The sequence below is a fragment of the Plodia interpunctella genome, chromosome 16 (assembly GCF_027563975.2).
Source record: "Plodia interpunctella isolate USDA-ARS_2022_Savannah chromosome 16, ilPloInte3.2, whole genome shotgun sequence".
NCBI classification, from domain to species: domain Eukaryota; kingdom Metazoa; phylum Arthropoda; class Insecta; order Lepidoptera; family Pyralidae; genus Plodia; species Plodia interpunctella.
This window is the reverse complement of record NC_071309.1, coordinates 2,042,867-2,070,424: the sequence shown is the minus strand read 5'-3', so window position 1 is coordinate 2,070,424 and position 27,558 is coordinate 2,042,867. Positions and strand designations below refer to the sequence as shown.

At 35.3% G+C, this 27,558-nt stretch overlaps 3 protein-coding genes across 6 annotated transcripts in view; 1 reads left to right on the top strand and 2 right to left on the bottom strand.

The window, feature by feature from the left end:
- The window catches only part of LOC128676838 (ATP-binding cassette sub-family G member 1-like), a 29,196-nt gene extending 21,162 nt beyond the window's left edge, over window positions 1-8,034 (top strand). For all 3 annotated transcript variants that reach the window (XM_053757227.1, XM_053757226.1, XM_053757228.1), the window contains 8 exons: window positions 602-743; window positions 1,425-1,618; window positions 3,947-4,101; window positions 4,734-4,902; window positions 5,477-5,577; window positions 5,984-6,139; window positions 6,604-6,789; window positions 7,758-8,034. In XM_053757227.1, the coding sequence (XP_053613202.1) occupies window positions 602-743; window positions 1,425-1,618; window positions 3,947-4,101; window positions 4,734-4,902; window positions 5,477-5,577; window positions 5,984-6,139; window positions 6,604-6,789; window positions 7,758-7,916 (1,262 nt within the window). In that variant the 3' untranslated portion in view covers window positions 7,917-8,034. The remainder of the gene's footprint in view (window positions 1-601; window positions 744-1,424; window positions 1,619-3,946; window positions 4,102-4,733; window positions 4,903-5,476; window positions 5,578-5,983; window positions 6,140-6,603; window positions 6,790-7,757) is intronic.
- Window positions 8,035-9,208: 1,174 nt separating this feature from the next.
- Window positions 9,209-21,198, bottom strand: Ent1 (Equilibrative nucleoside transporter 1). Its single transcript, XM_053757229.1, has 7 exons — window positions 20,664-21,198; window positions 20,209-20,372; window positions 18,752-18,897; window positions 15,264-15,698; window positions 14,718-14,803; window positions 13,453-13,649; window positions 9,209-11,909 (listed from the first exon to the last, which is right to left on the bottom strand). The coding sequence occupies exons 1-7, from the start codon at window positions 20,889-20,891 to the stop codon at window positions 11,798-11,800; spliced, it is 1,368 nt and encodes a 455-aa protein (XP_053613204.1). The 5' UTR covers window positions 20,892-21,198; the 3' UTR covers window positions 9,209-11,797.
- A 451-nt stretch (window positions 21,199-21,649) lies between these two features.
- bark (bark beetle) overlaps window positions 21,650-27,558 on the bottom strand; it is a 37,257-nt gene continuing 31,348 nt past the window's right edge. For both annotated transcript variants that reach the window (XM_053757081.2, XM_053757082.2), the window contains 5 exons: window positions 26,967-27,168; window positions 26,083-26,215; window positions 25,208-25,325; window positions 23,780-24,410; window positions 21,650-23,382 (listed from right to left, as the gene is read on the bottom strand). In XM_053757081.2, the coding sequence (XP_053613056.1) occupies window positions 23,150-23,382; window positions 23,780-24,410; window positions 25,208-25,325; window positions 26,083-26,215; window positions 26,967-27,168 (1,317 nt within the window). In that variant the 3' untranslated portion in view covers window positions 21,650-23,149. The remainder of the gene's footprint in view (window positions 23,383-23,779; window positions 24,411-25,207; window positions 25,326-26,082; window positions 26,216-26,966; window positions 27,169-27,558) is intronic.

Sequence of the window (27,558 nt, the reverse complement as noted above, 5' to 3'; positions counted from 1 at the left end):
CCGACTCGACAAGAAGGAAAATTAGTATTATACTAACATATATCATTTATTTATCCGTTTTGTCGTATAAAATAAGTGCCACTGTAATTTTATATCCCAATTCCTATGAATATTATAAATGCGACAGTTTGTAAGGATGTATGTGTGTTTGTTACTCTTTCATGCAAAATCTACTGGACTGATAATTATGAAATCTTATCAATAAAATTCATTCCGGTGAAGGAAAACATCGTGAGGAAACCTGCATACTGGTTGGTTATTAACTTGTGTGTGAAATGGAGAAGGCAATGACAAACCACTCCATTACTAATGCCAAGAAAGTTGTTGTGTGTGTATTCCACGTAATGACCACGACCCTCAGCCATGAGGAATACGACTATAAAGAAGAAGAAGAATTATATACTTTTTACGGTATCGGTATATTTATGGCATAATTCTGAAGAATTGATGAAGACAGAGGCAGGAGGCAGAAGTAGAAGGGTCGGCACTGTATGTTAACTCCATTCATTTACCTCTGTCACTTAGCATTTCAGACTTTCACCATTTAGATCATCATTATTATATCCTGTAATAAAATTATTTATTATCATTTGTCCAACAGTGGAATGGCTGGGCAGCTTGAACCTAGCGTGTCCATCATACCACAACCCGGCGTCCTTCATCATCGAGGTGTCGTGTGGCGAGTATGGCGACAACACCGGCAAGCTGGTGCGGGCCATAGACAACGGCAAGAATGACATTAGGTATGTCTGTCTCTCTCATCTCTCTTTATCATCGAAGTATCGTGCGACGAGTACAGGACGACATTACATATGCCTGTCTCTCTCTTCATCATCGATGTCTCGCGCGCGCAATAGGCAACGTTAACAACATAATGTATGCCTATTTTGTCTATGGAATCTTGGTTATTAGAAACCAGAAAACTTATATATTAATAGCAGTTGAGATTCGTTAATTGTGTAAAATCTGTTTGCATTATATTCATTATTTTAACGCCAAAATTGTTGCTAAACTTATATTAACCAATTTATGTGACGGCTATCGAAAAGAACTTACTGATATATGTATGATTATCTTTATGGAATCCGCAATATATAAGTTCCTACTGATAAAGTTTTATACTGTTTTACTATAAAAAGTACAACGTACTTAAACAGTACAGAAATAAATATGATTGACTAGCTATACCACGGGGTTTCGCTACTGTGGGAATTTCGAAAAATTAAAAAATTAGCCTTATTTAAGGTTACATTCTACCCGTGTGTCAAATTTCATAACAATCGGTCCAGTAGATTTTTCTTGAAAGGGTAACAATACGTTAACAAACATACATACATCCTCACGAACTTTCGCATTTATAATATTAGTAGGATAGAATTGATAATATTTGTTGTATTGGACCTAACAATTCCTCTCTATTCCAGAAACGGCGTGCCGTTCCCCGAGAACAACTACAACAATAAAAACGACATGGCGCTGTCGCTTGCGCAGGAGCGCAACAAGAACGATCTATCTCAACTGCAGGAGAAGTTCATTGACCCGCCCGACGCGAACGGCAATGGCAATCTGCAAAATGGCATCTTGCAATACGCTGCCAACGAGATTTCCAAGGGAAAAGGTTGGTTTAAGATATATTTATTGGTGGACCCTGGGCTCCGATGCATTGCGGCTGTGGAACGTACTGGAAAAATGCTCAGATGAGAGAAAAATATTTATTACAAAAAAAAAGCACTATATCACAAGGTAATTTTTGTCTTTTTTCACCGAATATAGCATGTACAAAATTGTGAATCTTATCGCGGAGTCATAATGTTCAATATTGAATGAGGCTAACGGTCAATGGCAATCTACAGAATGACATCTTGCAATACGCTGCCAACGAAATTTTCGAGGGTTGGTTGTAGATATATTCATTAGTGGACCCTGGGTTCTAGCGCTTTGCGGCTGTGGAAGTACCCGGGATGATTTTCAGATCTTCTTTCACCGATTTATTTATTATAGGATATTGTTTAGTTAATACCCCATAATACAAATCTCGAACTTACTTTGATAACTAACTTAATCTGTGTGATGATTTATCCATACTTATTTTTTAATTTACATTTTAAAACCACACACACAATGAAAGTATTTCTAAACAAAATGTATGAAGAAGGTCTATAGTTGTCTCGTGTCTACGATTACAACTTATATTCTCAACCTAAAATAGGTTTTTCCTCGCAAGGTCGCCGCAGTCACTGGTCCATCACGTGATATCAAGAGTGCAAGGGTCGAGATTCATTTCCTGCTCATTCACGTTTACAATATAATTGCTGAGAATACTACCACATAAATTAATGAGTTCTTTAAAAATAGATTAATGGGTCGTTATTGTCATCAAATTGTTGCATCGAGCTATTTTTTTATGTATGGAAATGTGTTAATATGGCGATGAGAAAATAAACCTATGATAGGGTAAAATAAATTGTAGTTGCTTTCTCATAATAAAACACGACATGATATTTTAATGTTATGTTTATTTATCAATTTTATTGCTTGTCATTAAAGTATGTTTGGAACATGGAATTAGTAGGTACTCCGATGAAGTACTAAATCCGTCAAATCATAGCGTCAAAAGCGTTCCAAATCATTGGAACGCTTTTTGACTTCAATTTTGATGACATCGATTCTCAATGGTAGTCAAGCCCCATATAAGATTTTAAGATTTAACATTACATATTTGTTAAGTTTTTAAGCCCCACGTGGCAGGACATAGTGAACTCTCCAATGTCTCTGTACCTGCTTTTATTAACCTATAATTCACAATGAAATAAATGAATTTAAGTTTTTAACCCCCAACAGAAAGAGGGAGTTATAAATGTAATGTGTCCGTTTATTTGCGTTTCTGTATGTCAGTCCGTGGCATCGGTTGTTACACAAACACGCAAAATGTACTGCACGGATATCAATGAAATTTTGTACACGGGTAATACGTAACCTGGGATAGCACATAGGGTACTTTTTATCCCGAAATTCTTACGATGTCGAAGACCCAGGACATATTCTGTAACAAATAAAATAAGGAATATTACTTTTGTTACAAAGTAATGTTAAAAATATATTTTTATTTTTTATTCGGGTGAAAACAAAAGTATATGAATATTCTAAAATATATTATAGCATCTTACCTAATCTAATTATATCTTGATAACTATTATAAACGGTTTCTTTTATAAACAAAAACAAAATAATGAAATCATCCACAACAATAAACACTTTGTAATAATTTAGCTCATTATGTTACGAATAACCTTAATTATTTGACATTGTCAGCGAGTAAACATATCTTAATTATGATTAATAACTAACGGTATTTATAATATGTAAAGGAAAACTTTGTCCTTCAAATATATTGGGACGGAGGTATAGAAAAATAAATTGTTTATTTTGATCATAAGATACTACAAACAAAGCACTTTCAGTATAACAAGTAATCTTAAGTTTTTCACAAAAATGACATTTTTGACACAAGCGTCATATTTTCTTGAGTAATTTACTTACATTTAGCTACCTGTAGAATATGTATGGGGACCTATTTCAGGAACTGTCTCCAAACAAGGGTGAACCGAATAAATACAACCTAGCAATTAGGACTTATTTTACAAGACAAGAGAAAAATAAACTTTTTTTTAAATTATATTTTTATGTTCATCATCATCAATATTAAATTTATTGATAATGATGAACATAAAAAACGAACGAGGTACTTGTCTATCAAGTCGTCATGTCGTATAAGGTGACCAAACATCTTTCCTCTTCTTGTCTCTATTGCTTTGAGTAACGATATTTTCTCCCTAATTCCCTCCAGTAATTCCTCATTTGTCTTCTTATCCGTTCAGCTAATTTTCTCCATGCGCCACCAACACCACATTTTTTAAATTGATTTGAACATTTCCAATTGCGGCAGGTGAGCCTCTAGTGGTGCAAATGGAGCTGGAGAAGCCCGACAACGCGGAGGTGGCGTTGCTCGGCGAACAGAGCCCCAAACGATACGCCACGTCGGAGTTCAAACAGTTCTGGGTCGTGCTCAAGAGGACGCTGCTCTTCAGCAGGAGGGATTGGGTTTGTATTTCATTTATTTATTTATTCATACGAAAAAAAATACAGTTAGAAATTCATAAGCAAAGATAGTAATCAGATAATATTTAAGAAATTAAGATTAATATAATAAAAATATGCATAAATTAATTAATAATAAAAAGGTAGGCACAAAATAATAATAAAATAAAATAAAAAATACCAAGTCTCACGATTTCGGCATATATCTTCTCAGCAGTGGTCGTTCCGAAATGCCAGTATTTTTTAGCTTTTTGAGAAATTACTATAGAATATAAAATTGACAGAAAAAGTGCCTGAGAAGGCACATTCATTCATTGCGACTCTTTGTTCTGTCTTCCTCATGTGGGATAAAAACGTGTGATATTTTATCTGTACATCATAACGTAATTGTTATAATAATCATTATACCCTTAGTCTACGCGTCTGCGCTGTGACGACAAACTCGCGACTGCGCCATGCATTTTTTCTACAAATTCAAATTCTGTCATCCACCATATTTACTGTTATTTATTACCTTTAAACATATATGCACGTAAAATTACCAGCCCTAAAATAAAATCTTTGTCAAACACCTAATGTTTACCTGATATTTGTAATACTTAGACAAGATATAACGTTATTTTCCATAATTCCAGACGCTGATGTACCTCCGTTTGTTCGCTCACATACTGGTCGGCTTCCTGATCGGAGCGCTTTACTACGACATCGGCAATGACGGCTCCAAGGTGTTGTCCAACCTGGGTTTCCTGTTCTTCAACATGCTGTTCCTTATGTACACCTCCATGACTATCACTATACTAAGCTGTGAGTTCTTATATCACTTGTTAGTATATCCTCAGTAAAAATGTGTAATAAATATAAACACTCCTTTACTTAGTTGCTAGTTCGTATATCACTGTACTTAGCTGAGTTTTTAAATATAAAATATACACTATACTTGAAAATAACCTTTCATATTGGAAGATTCGACTCCGATTTTACAAAGTCAACTCTCTTTGGGAATATAATGCTGTTTTTGCTTATCAGCTGGCTATGTATCCCTTAATCGCCTCGTACTACATCCACGAAACAAATTGGAGTGGTCCTATTATTGACAACAGTGTTAATCATGGACCAACACTACTATTCTATGCATAATGATGGTACAACTTTTTGACTTAGAGAGACGATGATGACATTAATGAGTCTTTTCGTTCTAAAATATTAATGGCACAGACGAAATCATTTCAGTTGTCCCATTACGAGAAAGTAATGGGATAGATGGTATTTTAGGACCTCATTCAGTTTTTGTATACATTTTTAAAATATTTTTTAAATGTATTTATATACATGGGCATGTTTAGCAAACAACATATATGTATGTATATATTGTCCTCAGTCCCGCTGGAGATGCCGGTGCTAATAAAGGAACACTTCAACCGCTGGTACTCGCTGCGCTCCTACTACCTCGCCATCACAGTGTCTGATATACCCTTCCAGGTAATTGGCCCTTTAGTATAATATAATAATAATATGATACTTATTTATTTCAAAAAAAGATACTTAAACAATAATTACAAGTTGTAAAAATATAATATGTCTTTATCTCATTAAAACAATCAAGAATGTTCGAGTTCGAATGTTCGAAAAGAAATTTACGCGCAGTACAATAATTTTAAAAACAATGAATTTGGAGGAAAAATATTGCTACAAACTAACTTAACTACAAATTGGTCGCACGACCATTTGATTGACCACGATTTGAATCACATCGAATCGATTCAAGTGAGACGCAGCGAACCAATCACATTGTGTGACTATCGTTGCGTCACAATGTGGCACTGTGATTGGTACGCCGCGTGTCACTTGGAATCCTCACTGAGCCCTTCCCGTTTGCGGTGGACAGGCGATATTCTGCGTGATCTACGTGGTGATCGTGTACCTGCTGACGTCACAGCCGGCCGAGTGGTTCCGCTTCTCGCTGTTCCTGAGCTCGTGCCTGCTCATCTCCTTCGTGGCGCAGAGCGTGGGGCTCGTCGTCGGCGCCGCCATGAACGTGCAGGTGCGTGCGGCACTACTATCTCTATGCTTGTGTATATAATACAATCTTGCAAGTTAACTTTCACCTATTTATTGAAATTTCTCACGTCGCTTCAGTTTCTATGACTGCATTATGACGGTAAGCACTACGTGGGATACTCAGGCTGCTTGAATAAAATCTGACACTATTGTTAGCAATAACACTCGATATGAAAAAGACCTGGAAAGGATATTTGAACTTTTATCTACTTGATTATTAAATTTTAATAAAAAATGTTGAAAATATCGGGGCTACAGTCGCGTGCCGTGTAAATGTTGCCATATTTTCAAGAACCTTTTTTTTTCAAAGACGAACTTAAAGCCAGTTCTTACGGTTCCATACCTCTGAAGATAACAGGAAACCTCAATCAGCCAAAAGGTGAAGCAAACGGAAAAGTTCAATTTCTGGGTCGACTTCTTAATTAAATTTCATTCATAAATTCGCAGAACGGCGTATTCCTAGCGCCCGTGATGTCTGTCCCATTCCTGCTGTTCAGCGGGTTCTTCGTGTCCTTCAACGCCATCCCCAAGTACCTGCGCTGGATCACCTACCTCTCCTACATCCGCTACGGCTTCGAGGGCACAGCACTCGCCACCTACAGCTTCGACAGGCCCAAGCTCAGGTGCCATCAGGTATGTTATCAGCGATAAAACCTCTTTTTTTAAAAGCTTTTAACTTGTAGTTTGTTGATACCTCATTTCTGTACATTTTACTTTTGGTGCAAGAAAAAGTATTGCATTGTATGACGACATTAATATTGCATAGTAAATACAAAATGTTATTTCCCGGGTTACGTTGTTTTGTCCCTCTCTCCCGAGTAAAGTAATACCACGTTTATAAGTTACCTCTGCATTGTTCGACGGCGCAGAATAGTAGTACAACCAACCGCCGACTCTGGCCGAATGAAAACATTAGTGAAATAACGAACTTATTGCTTCTACATAAGAATTTAAATCCAAAAACAACAGAAGTCGTGCTATCTCGCTCATAATAATTGTACAATCGCGTCGGGGCGTGGCGCTCCTGCGAACTCCAGACATGGCGCGTACGCATTAGCCAATAGCCAATGGTTTTGTTCGCGAGTCCAAATGGCGCGCTATGATTGGCGCAGATATTTTCGCGCCGTGCAAAAAATTGATTTCTGCGCAGGTAAATCGGTGTAACTTGTAAAAAAGTGGTAGTACTATATTTGACATTGAAAAAACGAAACAAAACAACGAATGATTATTCCGTGCCTTGACCTTGGATAATATTTTTATTATAAAAAGGGTTAAAGATATTGAGATGAAAAAATTCTGGACTCGAAAGAAAATCAATCGCACTATTTTGCCTGTATCCGTACTAGCTCGATTCCAGAATGTTTTCATTATTGATCTGACAAATAATAATATCGAACACCGTGCTAAATGGCGGAGAAAATGTATGAAAACGGACCCTGGACACCGACGATCACTGGCATCGAAAGAAACGGAAAAGGCTTAGATTTGAGCAAGAGAATTGTCTGGATATTTGTGGGTCTAAAAGCGTTACTTTATTTAAAGCAGTCTTTTTTTTTTCAAAAGTTTGAAATATAATCAAAAAACGAAATTCATTTTTGCAGGCGTACTGCCATTTCAAAAACCCGTCGACCACGTTGGAGGAGCTGGACATGCTGGACGCGGACATCACTCTGGACATCGCCGCTCTGTGCCTCATCTTCGTGGTGCTCAGGATCTCCGCCTTTCTGTTCCTCCGGTGGAAACTCAAGTCCACCAGGTAAATTGTAAATATGTACAATTATCGCCAAAAAAAAACTATGAACAATTTTTTTAATCGGCCTTATGATTAAAATAGTCTTACTTATAAAATAAAAACACATGTATTCCTGAAAAAAAAAACGTTTTGTCCCTTTCTCCATATCAAATATTAAAAGGGACAGAACATATATTATTATCAATTTGAAACAAAAAGGAATAGAAAATTGTCACACTTTTTTGTAATAATCCTGGAATTTAAATCGTCCACGACACTCAGAATATCTAAACGTATCTAAATATAAAAATCGGCAAAATATTTATTGTGGATTGGTTTAAATCATTTAACAAAACTTACGAACAAATCGACAGATTGAATGTGTTTTAATTATTTTTTTCTTTTAAGTTTAATCCTAATAATTGAAATTATTTATTACATGATATTTGGATTTTAAACGATATATATAAAGATTATGAAAATAAAATAATATATAAAAAAGCCGATGCCGATATATTTAGCCCTAATAAGTACCACTACTTTATAAATTTAATTTAAGACTAAAACAGAGACAGGTTCTATCTATGTTAAGTAACCAGCTGATTCTTTTTCGTATTCAATATATTCTGTAACATGTACAATTTACTGCAAAACATCTAAAAAAATAGTATACAAAATTGGACTATATTATCAAGTTGTAAGGAATCAATTCGTTTATAGATACAAAAAGTTTCAACTCTTAAAACTTTTTGTATACGAAAAAGTATCAAAATATTTAGTTAGTTAAATATATTACGCAGTTATTGTGATAATTGAAAATGAACTCGTTCGAATAATTGAGAATGGCTGCGTCCGATAAAAAGACTGGGCAAGTCCAAAACATGACATCAGCAACACGCAAGTGCCTTTGAATTGAAATTTATTTTAAAAGAGAAAATTGAAGTTTACTTTGGAATTTTTGAAAATTACTTCAAATGTCTATAAACGTTAAAACGCCTGCAGAGCATGGATTCGAAATCGACTTCACATACACTTTATTCCACACAACAATATACAAAAAAAAAAACAAAAAGATTGAAGAACATTGCCCTTCTATCAAAACTTCTCTCCACACTATGAATATTATTTCGGCATTACGTTTAATAGGCTAACCGTGCTCCGCCAGACCTTATTATTCTTAAATACATGATAATGAAGTAAGTCATAAAATTAAGATATTTTTTTGCCATTCCTCTATACGAATTATTACGATAGCTAATTGCGACAATCGCATAAATTGATATTTGATGGTTAAATCGTCCATTGTTTTATTCCACTATGTATATTATTCCAAAAAAGCATTTTTGTCACAAATTGAAAGAAATATGCATACGAAAGGTGAGAGATCTGATGTATCGTAAGTGTTCTTAATACAGGGCGTAAGTGCATAGCAATAACCGGAATATTTATCGATATTTTTCATCCATCTTGCCTTATTGGCTTGCCTTCTATTGACGGGATTAGGTATAAATGTCTTTATATTATGAAACGGACGATAAATTTTATGTAGTATAATGATGAAGACATGCCAACCTTTTGAACTAATTTCTCCGAAATATGTTACTATTTCTTTTTGATATTTGAAATGAAATGGAGTTTTTTATCGTCCGTTTCTTAGACTTATTTAATAAGGGATCATGGTAATTTCTATTGTACTTAGATTTAAATATAAATAAATTATTGTATGGTCCGTAATGGTCAGATGTTAATAGATTTTACGATGTTTTATATGTATTTTTTTTTAATAAACGTTTTAAGACTTTTATAAATATATTGTTTTTATTTTTCAGAATCGAAATGTGATGGTTAAGTAAGCAATAATCGCATTAATCATTTATTTTTTGTTCAAGTAATTGCTACAGAACTAAGTATTTTTGACAATAAATGTTAATATAATAATAAACATAAATTTCTCGTAAATAATGCAAAATGGTAGACAAGAAAAATGCATTGAATAAATTATCCTTACGCGCTACGATGTTATAACTCTATATCACATAAAGATATACATATAATAAAGCTCATAATTCGTTATAAATTGATCTAACATTGGATAAAATAACTTATCACTAAATAAATTCCTTATATTTGCACATTTTAAGTGATTGCCGATGAATATCGAACAAAATGCAGTAAGTATAAGTATCGATATGAACACAAAATATTTACAATAAGTCAAGCATTCTGAATGCTTGGTTATATCGTCTAATGCCGGCTATGCACTATCGGCTGAAAGTTCGCCAAACTTGGCGGTTTAGACGTACATTGCTGGTTTTTACTTTTAAAAAGTCACGTACAAAATACGCAATGTACATCATCTATCCAAGTTCGCCGATAGTGTACAGCCAGCGTGAATAGAAATACAAAAATCTTCAATTTCCACGAAGTAACAGAATCTTGAACAACATACGATCAAACATATCTTTTGAACGTCACATAAATATGGAATATTAATACAAAAACTGAAGTGTCTATAAATATAAAAATCATGTTTTAAATATATTTTCAAATATATACAATCCACAGTCAACAGCACATCCAAGCTATCCACAATCATAACAAATTCACCACTATTGCTGCTTCATAGAACTCTACGCTACTCGGCTTAAGGTGCGGTCGACTGTACAATCAACAGCATATCAACTTACTCAAAATCATTGAAAGTTCGCCGCTATTACGTAGCATAAAATCCATGCAAGATAACTTGTTACGCGGTCGACTGTACCTATTACATTCTGTACAATAATACAATTTATTCACCTATCTAAATTAATTTTTAATTGATATATTGATTTGGTAACAACAACTATTCTAATATTCTGAGATCTATAAACAGAATTGCACGAATTCTGGAAAATGTCTTTTATACTTACTCAAACTAACACTTCATATACAACTATAATACATATACTTTTTTACTATACAAAACATATATTTTTAAATATCATTTTTGAGTACTTACCTAATTAAATATTTTTTTACGTAGTTTTCATGCATAACTAAATATATAAATGTCAAAATTTACGAAATACTAACACTAAACCCTAATCAATTATGTCGTGACTTTAATGTCGTCTAAATTATGGAATATTGTGAAATTTAAACATTAACATGTGTCATGTGACTTAAATAAATAAAGCTTGCAAAACTTACATTTAAAGCTTAGCAATTAATTCAAAGTGTAACTAGGAATCTTTATTTTTTATTAATATATTTCTAAGAGTCTAAAGATTCCACAGCAGAAGCACACAGGGTCGAACACTCCATAAAATTGTATGGAATAAATTCTTCATAATGATGTTACTTCGTGCAAGTGAATACGTACTATTGAGTGCGATAAGACGCCAGTGTTGGCGCCATATTGCAGAGCAATCGTGGGACGTACGAGCCAACTTGCGATGAGTTTTTACTATACTGTGTTTAAAACAAACTACAAAAAATAAATGTATACATAAATGGATATCAATTAAAAAATAAACTAAATCACAAACAAAGCACCATAGATCGCGCTGCAATCTGGCTATAGACATCCTCTATTACACCAAGTAAAACTAGTTAACTATGTGTAAAATATTACAATATTTGTTCCTCGGCTATCATTCAATTTGGATCAATAGTGGCAATATTAATTGGAACTAAATATTAATTAATAAGTATTAGTAATTGCGCCCTAATTTTTATTTTTATTCTTGCATATCCAATTCACTCACGTTCAATCACAATAAGATCAGTCCGGATTTTACGAGCAGAATTGGCAAAAAATAAAATTTCCTACTTTCCATTCTAATGGAAGCATTGAGATACATCACCCTTCGTGTAAGTATTAGGGCAAGTTTACACAATTGCAGTCGGGTCAGCCTAAGGCTGCGTTTACAAGAGGTGTACGAGCAACATCCCAACGGCCGCTCCTAATGTAAGCCCCACACTAAGCATTGTTGCTATCACTGACGATGCCTTCTCTCGTTCGTGTAGCTCCACGACTCTGCAACGACATGAATATGTTTACTATGACTTCATCTCAGTTACATCAAAGTATCGCGCCAAATTTTTTTTATGGTCGGTTACATGTTTAGTGTGTAAACAGATTAATAATAGTTATTTCAACTTACAAGACGCACATTCGTTAAACATAGACGCACTTTATAATATTTGACATGGACAAAAAGAGACAAAACATACTTTCAAAATATGATTTAACTTTTTTATGAATAACGGAGTTAGTTTTAAGTAAATTTTTGACGACCAATATGCGATGTATTATCGTCCGTAAGTTGAATAATAATAATAACAATAAGAAATTTGGGTGGCGCATGCGCGATGCTATTATGATGCTATGCGAGACGTCAATTACAGCCTGTCCAGAAAGTTAAGAAAACGGATTTTCGACGAACTAAATTTTTTTGTCATTGCAATACCAATTATAATGGTCAAGATTGGTTGATAAATCCCCAGTGTTGCCAGCCAACGGGAGACAGCGACCTAGTTTTATTTATTCACTTTCTGGACAAACTGTAGAACAGTTTTATTCAACAGTAGCGACGCCCAAACCGGACCAGATAAATTTACTGTTGACAAACTAAACCGATGGGTATCGTCTTTTGAGATAAATTGATGAAACCTGAAACTGTCACACACTGAAACACACTGTCACTATTATATTATTGATATGGAACATTTCCATATCATATAATAGTAACAGTGTGTTTGTTTGTTTGTCCTACTCACAAATAAAAACAGAGCATTCGATTGGGACGATTTTTAGCGTGGCAGAGGTTTCATGGGGTTCATTTTGCCGCGTGCGGAGCCGCTAGCCTTAGCTAGTACACATCAATTGGATAAACAAGGAAACTGTACACGTTATAGAAATGCAACACATGTTTATTCTAGATAACTATCTGTCCTTTGACTCGACCCAATTACCATGATTCTAGGTTATCTATTTCTCTCTCGTGTACTAGTAGTTATTTTAACAAATAATAAAACAAAATAAACAAATAACAAAACAAAATAAACGAATAGCAACTAAAAGATATAGGTATATTTCAAAACTAACAGTCTGACCCGTCTTCGCTCGGGTAAAACCGTAAAAAGCCTGTTACTCCTGAACATTTCGTCACGCGCTGTTTACGAAACTGTATAACAGATGGTCTAAATTAAAATCTGGTACAGGTGACGGTCACCATGTAGCGGTGGTTGTGTAACGATTAAGACCTGTGGATCGAAAGGTCCCAGATTCGAATCCTATTCGTGTCACATCAGTTTGTATACCAATCTGACTCACGTATAGTAGTTTTCATCGACCACCACTAGCTTCCGGCGAAGGGAAACATCGTGAGGAAACCTGCACACTGGTTGATTATTTGTGTGTGAAATGGAGAAAGCCAATGCCAAGAAAGTTGCTGTGTGTGTTTCATTCCACGTAATGACCACGACCCTGAGCAATGAGGAATACGACTATGAAGAAGACAGGTATCATCACGATACGTTACTTAAAACTCTTAAAAAAAGACAAAATAACAAATCACCTGGTGGAGTTGATCATGACGATGTTGGTGAGGTACCCGTTGGAGAAGGCGAAACAGATCATGATAATGATATATTGCCAGTCCCACGGGAACAACACGGGCAAGCGCGAGCGCGGACGCGCGTTACACAACATCAGCGCGGGGACGCCCGCCACGCGCAGCGCGCACGCCGTCGCTATCACCCATTGGTTCTCGGGCTGGGTAAAAATAAATATATATATATCAGTCTTCACAAAATACCATAACTAGCATAAGTCCCAATGATTGCAAAAAATATTATGTACTTTTTTGTGAAGAAAAATAAATAAAATTCTTATCTTACAATATTTTTTTTAGTCAATTATGCGCTAGCCGCGCCCCGGGGCTTCGCTCCCGTGGGAATTTCGAAATAAGGAACCTATGTGTTATTCCTGGCTATATTATACCTAAACATACATACTCACAAACTTTCGCATTTATAATATTAGTATAACATAAAAATTACAAAAAATTTACAATAAAACAAGTATAGGGATCTACTTATTTCAAAAGAAATCTCTTCCAGTAGAACCGTAACAGAAAAAGTAGTTTATAACGGAAGACGCGTGCGCATCAAATTGATAATAATAATAATAACTTAAATAGAAAAAGATTTAATAAAAATACACATACACAATAATATTTATATAAAGAACATACATATACTAGATACATAACCAACTATTATATAGCAGACAAGTAATAATCTTTGACGCCTTTTAAAGATCGGAGTTAGATTGAGAATCACGCAGGTCACGCAGGAAATAAATTCCAAAGCCTATCTTTCAAACTTTTCTTTGTCTGTGTGATTTGACTATATCCATGGCACTAGTGTACGAGTTGGCCCAGTCAATAAATAACTGAACTCTTCGAAACAAACCATACTATTCTCTCTCTGTCCATGCTAATATTATAAAGAGGAAATATTTGTATTTTTGTTTTGTTTTGAATAAACTCAAAAATTAGGCCAATTTTGATGAAATTTGTCACAGAGACAGGTGAAACCTTCAGGAGTGACATGGCCATTTTTATTATGGTATGGTAACTATACATATAAAAAAACTGTAAGTGAAGCCAATTCTGTACATTGAATATAAATAAAACAATACTTCTAGGAGTCTTCATACAAGTAATAGAAAGCATGATTTTTTTTTTGAAATGAACAGAGAGAGAGAGAGAGAGCTAATTTTGTTACCCCAATAAAAATTGTGTTATTGTTTATAAAAGAATTTAGATAAGAATTTTACCTTCAGTAAGAACCCGGCGACGAGTCGACCGGCGTAGTCGCCGCAGTTGAAGATCAAGTAGTTCACCACGGGCACGAAGAATATATCTGGTGAAAAATCGATATATTCAATCTAAATTGTTAAATTTCACTAGTTTTATTTCTTTCACTAGTGTGTATGCATCTGCTAGTGCTGGAAAAAGATCACGTTAGATGCCTTTAAGCGACTAGAATAAAATCTGACACTAGTGTTAGCAGCAACACCACCAACAGCTTTCATACAAATTTGTATATATTTATATTTTTGCAAACAAATTTTTCTTTATTTCTTTCTTAGCAATACACTCTCGGTAACATTGAAACACGATTGAAATTAATCACACAGGGGCCTATTCCAGATATACCAGAGTTTGTCTGAAAATAGCACAAGAAATAAGGGTAGAGTTAACCCGTACCGCGTATCAAATACGAATGCTAAATCCGTCCGTTCAATAGCTGAGGAAGAAACCGAAAAAATTCTCAGTTGAGAGAGATATAGTATGAATTGTTCCAGTTAAATGATACTTACTATTCCAATCCGTGCCAGCGGTAGTCGGGTGCGATTCCACCAGCACCGTAACAGCCGGATACACGGCCATACTGATAGCGAACACCGCGAATATACTAAACGCGTACACCCATATCTTCCTCATCACCCCCACCATCGAGACAGCCCTGTGCCTATTGGCCGCCATCCCCGAACCCCTCAAAATGTGATGCGTAAAAAAATCTATTCTATACAAATAAACGTAAGATATCAAAGAAGTAACAACCATTATGTCTGCTATAATGAAATATATTAACGCGCTGTGTAATGGGGATATTTTGAAAGCTAAAGATATGATTTGGGCAATGGCCGCTATGATTCCCCCTAAGGATTGTCCGCTGACGACCGCGGCCATATACTCTTTGGAGAAACGGCTAGCGATGCCCACTAGGCCGCCGATGAAGACTGCACTGGCGGCTGAAATAAAAAAATATTTATGTCAAATGTCAACCATAAGCAATGTGGAGACACCTTAATGTGATTTATCTAATAAAAGTTGTGTGTCGATACGCGGGGAAGCGATTCCGCACCTTTCCTTTCGGGTGGTAATTTTGGGACTGATACTGGTGAAAGAAATTTGGAAATCGGTTGAGCGGTTTATAAGTTTGTGTGTACACAAACTTATATACATCTCTATAATGACGGCCTCGGTGGCGCAGTGGTAAAGTGCTTGCCTCTGAACCGAGAGGTCCCGGGTTCGATCCCTGGTCGACTGGTCGGGTCATGATGGAAAATGTTTTTTTCTGATTGGCCCGGGTCTTGGATGATTATCTATATATGTATTTGTTATAAAATATAGTATCGTTGAGTTAGTATCCCATAACACAAGTCTCGAACTTAATTTGGGGATAGCTCAATCATTTGTACGTATATATTTATATTTATTACAATATCAGTGCTAGCTCTAGTTCTAGCAAAGCACGAACTGTAGGATCTTGTCTGAGTATAGAGAATATATTATAAATAATTATATTCGGATAGATAGAACATAGACACGAACAGTGAATTTTGTTCATCTCGCTTCACTTTGACCATGACATGACTAAGACAAGGACACACAGACATGATAACATAATGAATGTGCAACATAAAGACTATTGTTTCAAAACAATATTTATATCAATAACGTACAAATTGTTTACATTATTAACGCACGTGTAATGTTATTAAACTTTCTGATTCTGATTTAATGATAAATATAATATTACTATTTACTTCGGGCAAGTAATACATAAAAGCGAAATTTTTTGACGATGTTAATTACTTCTACTGGATTGATTCCGATGAAATTTGATTCATATGTAGAACTACTAAAGCGGTATCGGATAAGAGGTAAGTTCCGTATCAGGGTATTGCGCGCAAAGACACTTGCGCGCAAAGACATTTGTGCGCAAAGACACTTGCGCGCAGTGTCTTTTGGGCATGTGTCTTGCGCGCAAAATTACCAAACTCGGTAAATTCAGGTAATTTGATAAGAGGTATATTCGTTCGTTCGGGTTTAGATTTGTACAGTCACATCAAAATACGCATCACATAAACTGACGTGCATTACTGTAGAACTCTCTCCATACACATAATAAATGAAATAATTCGGCCGAACTGGCATGGTCTCGTGTCGATAGCTCAGCGGTTATACGGGAATATCCTATGTTTGAACGGGGCTCTTAAATACGTACATGCATATTAAATATCAAACAAGTCCCTTTCCTTGTGAAGTATATAATATACACAATTTAGAAAGCCAATTTAGTCAATAATGACGTAAACAAAGATTAGGTTTATGATTATTTGAAAAGTGTATTGTTTATCGTTAAACAAACAGAATTATATTATCTCAAGGTGTGCACAGACGCATTTCCTTTACCCACAGTTTGTTCACAACTTCCCACAACTGCAAAGAAGAGATTGTACGCTAAAAGTTACTTAGAAATAGCTTTTGACCGCGGCTTCGTCCGCGTAAATACAAAACAGTGATTTTTTTCCGAAATATTTCCATGAAGGAATACATAATATGTCCTTTTCCTTACTTCAAATTACATGTATGCAAAATTTTAAGATTGAGCTGATAAAGCGTGAAGAGGTAAAAAATAATCCAACTATTATTCTTACTAATGCTTTATTTACTATTGCAATTATACTATTGTATTTATAATATCAATTCGGACGCAATGCCTACCAAATTTCATAATAAAATCCAAAAAATGAAAGCGTGATAGAATGTAAAACAATAAAATATAATCTAGATGCGATGAGTACGTACAAGGACATTCATTAAATGACTAATTACATTACGAGTATATCTGCCATTTTCTATCGAAGTAACCAACCAAACAAGTTTGGATTATGTTATTTTTTTATCATATTTGGACAGCTCAACCAGACCAGTTCTAAATTTAAAATCGATGTGCGTAAAAATATATATTTATGAAGGTTCGCTCTAGCTACCTGGCTGGGATATGGGTAATTAATGTACTTGATCTTGTGAGGCGTCATTTTGTAGACTGGTACAGATGGCCATAAAAATTGAAAAATATACATATATATAAGTATTAGCTTTTGCCAACAACTTCGTATATGTGAGTAAAAACCCGTTTCCCGTGGGAATTTCCGGAAATCCATTCTTAGGTGCTCCCCTACTCTCCCCAGGGAACCCACATGCCAAATTTCAAGTTCCTACGCCCCGTAGTTTCGGCTGTACGTTGTCTGTCAGTCAGTCAGTCAGTCGGTCAGTCAGTAACGGAAGAGTTTTATGTATACTGATGAATCATTCTTACTTGAAAAAAAAACGTTGGTAACACAAAAGCGTTATTAGTCAATTATTTCTTTCCCAATAAAAAAGGTAGTTCTCTTTGTCAACTTTTAAAATAAAATATTTACCTACGATAATACAGGGGTCTTTTATAACAAAATATATAATCCTTTTAATGAATAAAACTTAGAAACTATTTTTAGCTCAATTACATATTAACTCGAATTGTACACAGGTCAAGTTACCCTTAATGGGTCTCTATGCCGCGGTTATGAAGCTGAGTTGGCAAATAATTTGGATAGGTTGATGTGCTGTGGACTGTACATAATTTCAGGCTAATGTAGACCCTTTCTTTACTTTTTATTGATGTCATCTGTTGTAAATTTTGCACTAAGTCCAATGGATAAAATGATGATGCTTTTTTTATAATACTGAGCAAGCAAACATGCATGCGGCCCGCCTGATGGTAAGTAGTGGAAACCTATAGCCTACGGACGTCTGCAACACCTTGGGTGTCACACGTACATTGTCTACTTTGTGGCCCTTACATCTTTGCCACAATACCCTGTAATTACACTGCCTCTCTCACCCTTCAAACCGGAACACAACAATGCTGTTTGGCGGCAGAATTAGATGAAAGTGGGGTACCCATGCAGACGACATTTGTACCAAGGTATATATCACTGGCATACTGATAATTAAAAAAAATATCAATGCTCACCAGTCATAATGACGACTGTAACCATGGTAATGATGAAGAATGTATTCTGCCATTCGTCAGTGTCTACTTGCACGAACGCTGTAGTCACCAGGAATGATAGGGTGATGACCACCAGAGCACCCTGCAGACGACTTTTCATTGGGACCCTGTAACCAATTTCATGTAAATACATGTATGTATGTACATGTCTTTTGTTATTTTGTTGTGATGTGTTAGTGAAATACATGTTGTGTGTGTAATTCAATAAATATTGTTCCACTCTCTATTCTTTTGTCAAAAAAAATTCATACATTTAACTACTCTATTATGTTTAATGCAATAAAGGAATCCACCCAACCACTCTGACAAATTCACTATATAAATACACAACAATATACATAGATTTGAAATTGTTGTATCTACTTCTATCTATGACATATTTGAGTTTAAAATAAAAACATCTTGATCTTTTTTTTCGAGGATACCTCGGTGGCGCAGTGGTAAGGTTCTTGCCACTGAACCGAGAGGTCCCGGGTTTGATCCCCGGTCGGGTCATGAAGGAAAATGATCTTTTTCTGATTAGATTTTTTGTTCCGGGTCTTGGATGTTTATCTATATATGTATTTATTATAAAATATAGTATTGTTGAGTTAGTATCCCATAACACAAGTCTCGAACTTACTTTGGGGCTAGCTCAATCTGTGTGATTTGTCCTAATATATTTATTTATATTTATTTATTTATTTTTAAATAAATAAATATATCAGGACAAATCATAAAATGTGTTTACTAACTCAACGATACTATATTTTATAACAAATACATATATAGATAAACATCCAAGACATGGGCCAATCAGAAAAAGATCATTTTCCATCATGACCCGACCGGGGATCGAACCCAGGACCTCTCGGTTCAGTGGCATTTTTATATTTATAATACTGGAGAGTTAGCCACATGAACATCAAAAGCAAATGACAATGCAGATAAACTATCACACATGGGTGATAAAAATATTAGATAATTGATTTGATTAGTGATCATTAACCACCATTCACACATTTAACCATTTATGAAACATAATAGAGCCCTTCTTTATCTATGTTGTTTTGTTACAAATTCCAATATGGGGTCTATGTTAATCTTTATTGTTAGTCTGTCTGGACATAATTCTGCCTGGATAACAATTCTAAAAGTAACTATTTATTACTTTTTCTGATTTTTTGAGCCAATCCAAATTAATTCCATGTCAATCATATTTACTTTTAGGTAGAGCACAGAACTGAATTTAATTATTTTTATTTTATTACTAGCTTCTAGCTTCATATAATAAATTATATATATATATATACCTAAACCTCAGGAATTACATACATATGTGGTCATCCAAATCAAAAGGGACTTAGGTCTTAATAGTCAACGCTTAGTTTCCATATTAAAAATGGTATAACCAAATTGGTATTTAAACTGTTACTTACAAGTGTCCATAGAGTGAGTTGAGGATGAGAAATATCAAGTTGGGGATAGCAGTGGCCACATTCAGGTAGGAAGTAAACTCCGCCTGAAACTGTGTCTTCCGCACCACTTCCCCCACCATCGTCAAATTGTTTGGAGTCACATCACGGAATTTATACATCCAATACTGAAATAATAATAAAACTGAAGTGATGATATAATTGTACCAAAGGTATTGAATTGATGATGATGGTGATAGTCCAATAGAACTCTAAAAGTAAGAAAATTTAAATGGAAGTGATAAATTTTGATAAAGGCGATAGGCAAGTGAGTAAATTACTAACCCACGAAAAGGCCAGAGATAAAAGGGAAGGAAGGAAGGCCAACGAAAAGATGATTGTAATGACAACAACAGTTGTAGTATAGGGTTTGGGAAAAAATGTATTTTAATCAAGTAACAAATACTAGTAATACTCACATCATTAGCAGTTATTAGAAAGTTCCAAGGCACCAGAGAAGTGATACCAAAGAGGTAGAACAGCATATAGACGACACCGTATCTGTCGCGAGGGGCCTCTGGGGAGTCGAGCACTTTCGTGGAACACGAGTCACCCACCAGCTCGCGCTCCTCTGAATCATCCATAATTTCTTCTTCATTCTCCAAGGTCTCAATGCCATCCTCGTTTATAGACCCCGACGGATCCATAGCAGACTGATGAAGAGCTCAGCTGAACAATTAACCTTTTGTTTAACTAATCTAAACCCTTTGTAATTTATTGGAATCTATCATGCGCGTAATAAAAATCACTTTTGAAACACTAAAGTAAAAATCGATTTGTTGCTATTTTGGTATCTAGTTAGAATATTTAGTTGCCACTATTTTCTTAATAATTATATGTGTGAGAATGTCTTAATAAAAAGTGTAAGAGTATTCTTTCGTTATTGTTTTTATCTCAGTCAGACAATAATCTTCTCACAAACGCAAACTGCAAACTGCCTGACTGAATGAAATTATTTTCGTGATAAATTGAAAATGTCAATTAACGTCAATGTCAAATACAAGTACCAATCAAACAAAACTAAAATTAATAGTACGGCTAGGGATGATCGATTTTATCCACATATCTCGACTAACTTGATTTTGTTTTGATAATTATAACCTCATAAAAAAGTTAAAAAATATGTTTTGTCACTATCGCACTTTATAATATGCCCATGGAATTAGTAGGTACTCAGTACCTTCGTACCTACTTACTAAATCCATGCTCTCGGCCTTGCTCACAAAGTTATTTCAGCGTTCGAAGCATTCATAAAATTTGACTATCATACTATTCATACATTTAAACATGGCATTTGGCCGCGACTTCACTCACGTGAATTTCCATGATAAGTTAATGTTTTATCAAGCTAAGACAAAAAACAATATATAATGAGCTATGACAAGAATATAAGAAAGAAAACACGTTCTATATATCAAAATATTTTTATATTTTCTTGATGCTTATGAATGTATTGGTTACTTTCTCTATTACAATATTTTATCACTTGATTTTAAAATGCACAAATAAAGCATTAATGTAAAAACGTTAAGTATGGAAAATGATTTTGTTTCATTTCATGGTGTTCTACTAAAATATCTATCAGTAGATGTTGGTACACTACACAGAAATATACACCTATCAATTCATTTACGTACCTAATTTAATAACAAGTATAGTTTTGTTAGTCTCAAACTTCAATACCTGACGGTACAAGATATACAAACAACAATCACGTGATGTATTTTTTTTTACTGGCATCATTTATTTAATCAGTGATTCGTGTGAAAATCACACGAATCACTGATTAAATAAATTATTTTATTAATAATTTTACGTCTAATACAGACTTTTCGTGTGACTTGAATTGCACTACATTAACTATAAAAATAAAAATATTAATGCACGAAATAACATTAGTCTTGTTGGTAAACAATTTTACTAAAATGAGACAAGCAAATCCAATTAGTGGAATCATAATTTTATAATTAGCGAGTTCATATTAACTTAAACTATGTAGTTACTCATACATATTTTACGTAATTAATTAACTTAAGAAAGGCTAAGTAAAAGTAAAAAAGTTCGAAAATATGTGGATATAGAATGAAAGGAATATTTTAAATTTCTGGAACAATTTTATATATTTACTTCAATACTGAGATCTTGTATTTTTCTGTATTATCATATAACTTAATAAACTTATATCTATAATTATAATAAAGATATATTGGTACATATACCTACTTAAATGTAAAAATATAAAAGTAAACAAAACACAGTTTTTAGAAAAGGCACTATTATACTATTCATTAAGACACGAATAACTGTTGTCGAATAAATGCAGGAAAATCCTTCATCTAAGACACATGCTCTCTCAGTCTTTTTCTTTCCTACTACTAAATACATACCACTTTCCTTACTATGACTAAAGTTCATCATAGGTTGTAAGTACTATATTATATGTGTATTGTTCGGCAAATATATACAAAAGTTTAATGAATATGTTTGAAAATGGACGGAATGATACATATAATTATTAGACAGATGGAAGAAAAGTATTGAAGATAAATGACAAGAATTTTATTCTTCAAAGCGAAGAATACATGATTTATAAATATTCTTTCCTAAGGTTTTGCTCAAAGTACCTCCTATGTCATATCACGTTCTGTCGTAAAGTTTCATTCAGTTAGTTCCTATATGTTGTGTATATGTATAACCTTTTATATAGCTAAAATAGCACATATTTTTATCAATAACACGGTGATTCTCGTGAAGTTCCGCGCATCAATGTATTTTTTTCTCCAATGTCAATTATCTTTTAAAACATTTTTCTAGTCATAATTATTTGTCGGTGGAAAATTTCCATAGCCGAAAACTTTACTCGGTACAAAAACTAAAATAGCCTTAAAACTATTAGCAATAAGGATCACATTGCCGTTTCTAGCGGCTGGCTGTAAGATCTGCTGGCTTCAGTCATCGGTAAGGGACTCGACTCGCTGTCTTCGAAGTCGAAGTTAGTTTCGAGTAGGGCTTCAGATTTAGAGCGGTGGTGGAGCTCCGGGCTGGGGCTGCGGCAGCGGCTGGAGTCGGGGTCGGATGGAGGGCCGTAGTTGTACGGCGCCGGGCCGGGCAGGTTCTGTTCGTAGAACTGCTGGTTCTCTGTAAATAGTATATAGGTTGACTTCTGAATTATGTATGTATTTTTTGAAGTATGTTTTAAAGTAAAAGTAAAATTTAATTTTGTCGCTTTATAGCAGGTTCGTTTGTATAAATTAGTGCATTTAACAAAAAATGATGTGAACAATATTTTAATTGAGAAAAATATTTATATTTTAATTTTGTACACATTCGAGCAAAATAAATACGTTATAATTTTAAAAAGGTTTAGAAATGAAAAAAAAAAATTATTCAATGTAATTAATGTGGAACTCAATGCTATTTATGTATTCATAGATTATATCCACAGATAAATCGGTGTACTTCAAAGTAAGCAAATCTAATTTAGAATATTTCAATCCCTAACTATAAGACAGATAAACGTAATGTAGTAAATAACCTGCGATATTCCGGCGCTGTCCGAAGGTGGAGTGCGCGTGTGGGGCGGAGGCGGGCGGGTGTGGGACGACGGGCGCGCGCGCGCGCAGCTCGCTCAGGAACAACAGCGCGCCGCGCGCGCGCGCGGGCACGCCGTAGCCGTAAGATTTCCCTTCTCTTTCCAACTCCTTCAAACTCTCGTCCGACTCGCCCTGTCCTCTCAACGGCAACGTGTCCGAATTAAAATATCGATCGCTGCCCGGCGACAGGATGTCGTCTTCGGGCGATCGTAAACCGTTCGGGTGGTGGATTATCGGTATCTCCTCGGTCGTCACAGTGTTCATCGAGTGGGCTCCGCTCGCGGGACTTGAATTATCTTTGAACCCCTCGTTCTTGAACGCCAGGTCGAAGGGCCTGTTGTTGTTGTTCTGCGGTATGGAATATTCAGGAGACGCCGGCTTCTTAGCGAAAGTGCTGATTTTCATAGGCATTATGTTCGTGTTAGGGTTGTGCGTTTCGTAAATGTCGAAACTCTGGTTGTCCTCCATCGAGGAGTTGAATTGACTCTTCTCCATGGATTCCATCGAGGCAGTTGATGCTAACATCTTTTTGTAATCGGATCCTTTGGTTAAAGTTTCTGTTGATCGACCGCTCTGAAAGATGCAGAAATGAAAATAGTAAAATAAGATTGAAGCCTACTCCCGCTACATACGTTGTACCAATCTAAATACTTAGTAATAACCTATGATTCTTCTATACCTTATTACCCCCAAATGGGGCTTGTAGGTGACCAATTAGCGCTCTAGGGTAATTATGTAGCTAGAAAATCCCTAGGGCGGTAAGTAATTAAAAAAAAAAAAACTTCACTCTTTCAAAAAGTTCGCGTATTTCTAACCATCATACTGGCAATAGACATCATGCATTCAGAACCAATGACCAAAGAGGTCGCTTCGCGATTCAGCCTTGCCTTCATATGAGTATAACAGTCGTCAATTTTAAATATCGAAGCTCAATTTAGTTCTTGAAAAAAAAAATTTAAAAAGTTCTTTACTTGATTCTTTTTAATGAAAAATGGCGAGAATACTTTTACTTTAAATATTGTTTATGTTTGGGATTTTTTTATAATTACGTACTAATTAGGAAAAATCAATTCTTGTAATGCCGGTTTTTTTCCACTTAATCGAGATGTAAAGCAGAGTAGTTAGCTCGGGTGTAACCATCAATTGCGCCCTCGAACTATAGGCGACCTCGCTGCGCTCATGCGCAAAATATCTCGGGCTGCAATTGATGCCTTACATCCCTTGGCTACTAATCTACTATTAATATAATTGAAAAATAAAAATGGTTGCTTGACACAACACGCTGTATACCAAACTCTATAGACTGAATATTTTTTAACGGCTGAAAATTGGTAATTCAATAAATATGAATATAAACAATATAGTTATACCATTTGCGCCAGTTTCCTCCTGTAGGCGGTGTCGGGGTACCCGGGGATGCTGCCGATGGAGCGCACGGAGTGCAGCGACTGCCGGATCGAGTTGCGGCGCTCCAGCCGCTGCACGTGTCTAGCGATATATCAAATTGTATTCAAGATACAGTCACACACAGTTTTGGAAGTGAAAACTTCTTTAGAGGCGTTGTGCACTTCTTGTGTTAAACTCGCGTCAGGATACATGACCTTGATTGAAAATTCGCAAGATGCCAAAAATGCACAACGTTAATTTTCCAGTTTTCACTTCTGCCGGCGCTCCCGGAATGCAACGCGGTTTTTTTTACAGGGCTGATTTTGATGAAATTTGTCACAGAAACTGAGGAAGCGTTCCCGAGTTTTTTTTATTATGGTTTTACCCGAGCGGAGCCAGGTCGCTAGTCAATATTAATAGTTTCGGCGCTCCTTTGGCGCTCGCGTCTGGCGACATATCAAATTATTATATTCATTTACTATTTATATCTTTTATTATTTATCTACCGACTTTTTATATGCGTCTACTTAATGTTAATGAAATATTTTAAGTTTCTCATTTTAAGTGAATTTTGTAGATTCTTTTATGAGAATAAATTTCTTCTTAAACCTTACTAGCTTTTGCTAACGGCTTCGCCCGCTACTAATTGCCGGGATAAATAAGTAAAGGTACCATATGTCCTTCTCCATACTTCAAACTACATGTATGGGAAATTTCAAGAAGATTGGTTGAGTAGATAACAAATAAACAAACAAACAAACAAAGACACAAACTTTCGCATTTATAATAATATTAGTTAAGATTTATACTATAGGTGGCGTCTTAATAAACTTTGCAAATAATGTGGTGCCGAGTGTACCTGTGTTTGGACTTGGAGCACCAGCAGAGGCCGGCGGCCGCCACCAGCAGCAGCGCGGCGGCGAGGACGCCGACGAAGCCCAGCGCCAGCGCGTCCGAGCGCCACGACAGCGGGTCGATTCTGATCTGTGGGTCTGGTGGGATACATCATAATAAAATTAATAAATACATATATGGATAAGACATTTATATGTAAAGACAACAATTCAATACTGGTTGTTCAGAAAGCGAAGAAAACGCATTTTTGACGAACAAAATTTTTTTGCCATTGCAATATCAAATAGAATAGTCAATATTGGTTGGTAAACACCCAGTGTTTCCAGCCAACAGGAGACAGCGACCTAATTTTATTACTTCACTTTCTGAACAGACTGTACACAGTAACACACTGATAGCATAAAGCAAAAGGCAGTGTCTGTGAACAATTTCAAACATTTGTAACAATTTCAAATAATCATTTAGTCTAATACTTATATTCTTTAGTTTTATATTTTGAACTGTTATGTTAAAAACTTCAATAAGTATACTACTAAGATACTATTTATAAGTTCAAATCGTTACTTTTAAAGGTATCAATTGGTAACAAAAACAAAACCTCTTTTTCTTAAGTCGGTCAATATGAATCAGGCTACGATTCAGAATAGGGACACTGTTAGTATATTTTGACGGAGAAACAATAATTTTAATTAATTGGCGATAGAAGAATATTCTGTAACGGGTGGTTGTAACACGATCCGAAACGTCAGAAGTAGACGTATATATGGTACGTGCATGTTCATACCTATTTTTAAGTAATTAACAAAAGTCTAACATTAGTTATGAGTAATCGATATGGTCGACTTGTATACACGTTACAAGAGACACATTATTTATGATATAACTCACCAATCTCGCATATGAAAGCGTTCTTCTGATTGCAATCAGTAATATCCACAGAGGAGAACGCGAATGAAGTGCATTGAGTGACGTAATCGATATGGTTGACCCACACTCGATCGCTGAATCGATACCACTCGTTCTGTCGTTGTATGAACTCGTATAACGCTGCGTAGTTGCCATTCACGTATGGCATTGAGGCGTTGTCCGACTGGAAAAAAATTATATAATAACTATAAATATTATCCCATGAATATTATCCCATCTAATATTATAAAGGCGAAAGTAACTTTGTTTGTTACCTCTTCACGCTTTATCTTCTCAGCCAATCTTCTTGATTTTGCATACATGTAGTTTGAAGTACGGAGAAGGACATAGGGTACCTTACATCCCGAAAAAATGAGATGAATGAGGGAAATTCACGCAGGCGGGGCCGCGGGCTAAAGCTAGTGTTATAAATGCGAAAGTAAGTTTGTTTGTTACCTCTTCACCTTACGCTTTATCTATTCAACATACAATCTTTTTGAAATTTCTCAGACATATATGTAGTTAAGAGTACGGAGAAGGACACATAGACTATTTTTCATTCCAGGAAAAAGTA

Coding starts and splice junctions, on each gene's coding strand:
- Ent1 (XM_053757229.1), bottom strand. CDS start 20,891: ATGGATCCGTCGGGGTCTATAAACGAGGATGGCATTGAGACCTTGGAG. Junction 15,699..18,751: donor TACAGTCGTCATTATGACTG/GTGAGCATTGAT, acceptor TTTTTATTTCAG/CCGCCAGTGCAGTCTTCATC. Junction 13,650..14,717: donor TCGCCGGGTTCTTACTGAAG/GTAAAATTCTTA, acceptor ATTTTTACCCAG/CCCGAGAACCAATGGGTGAT.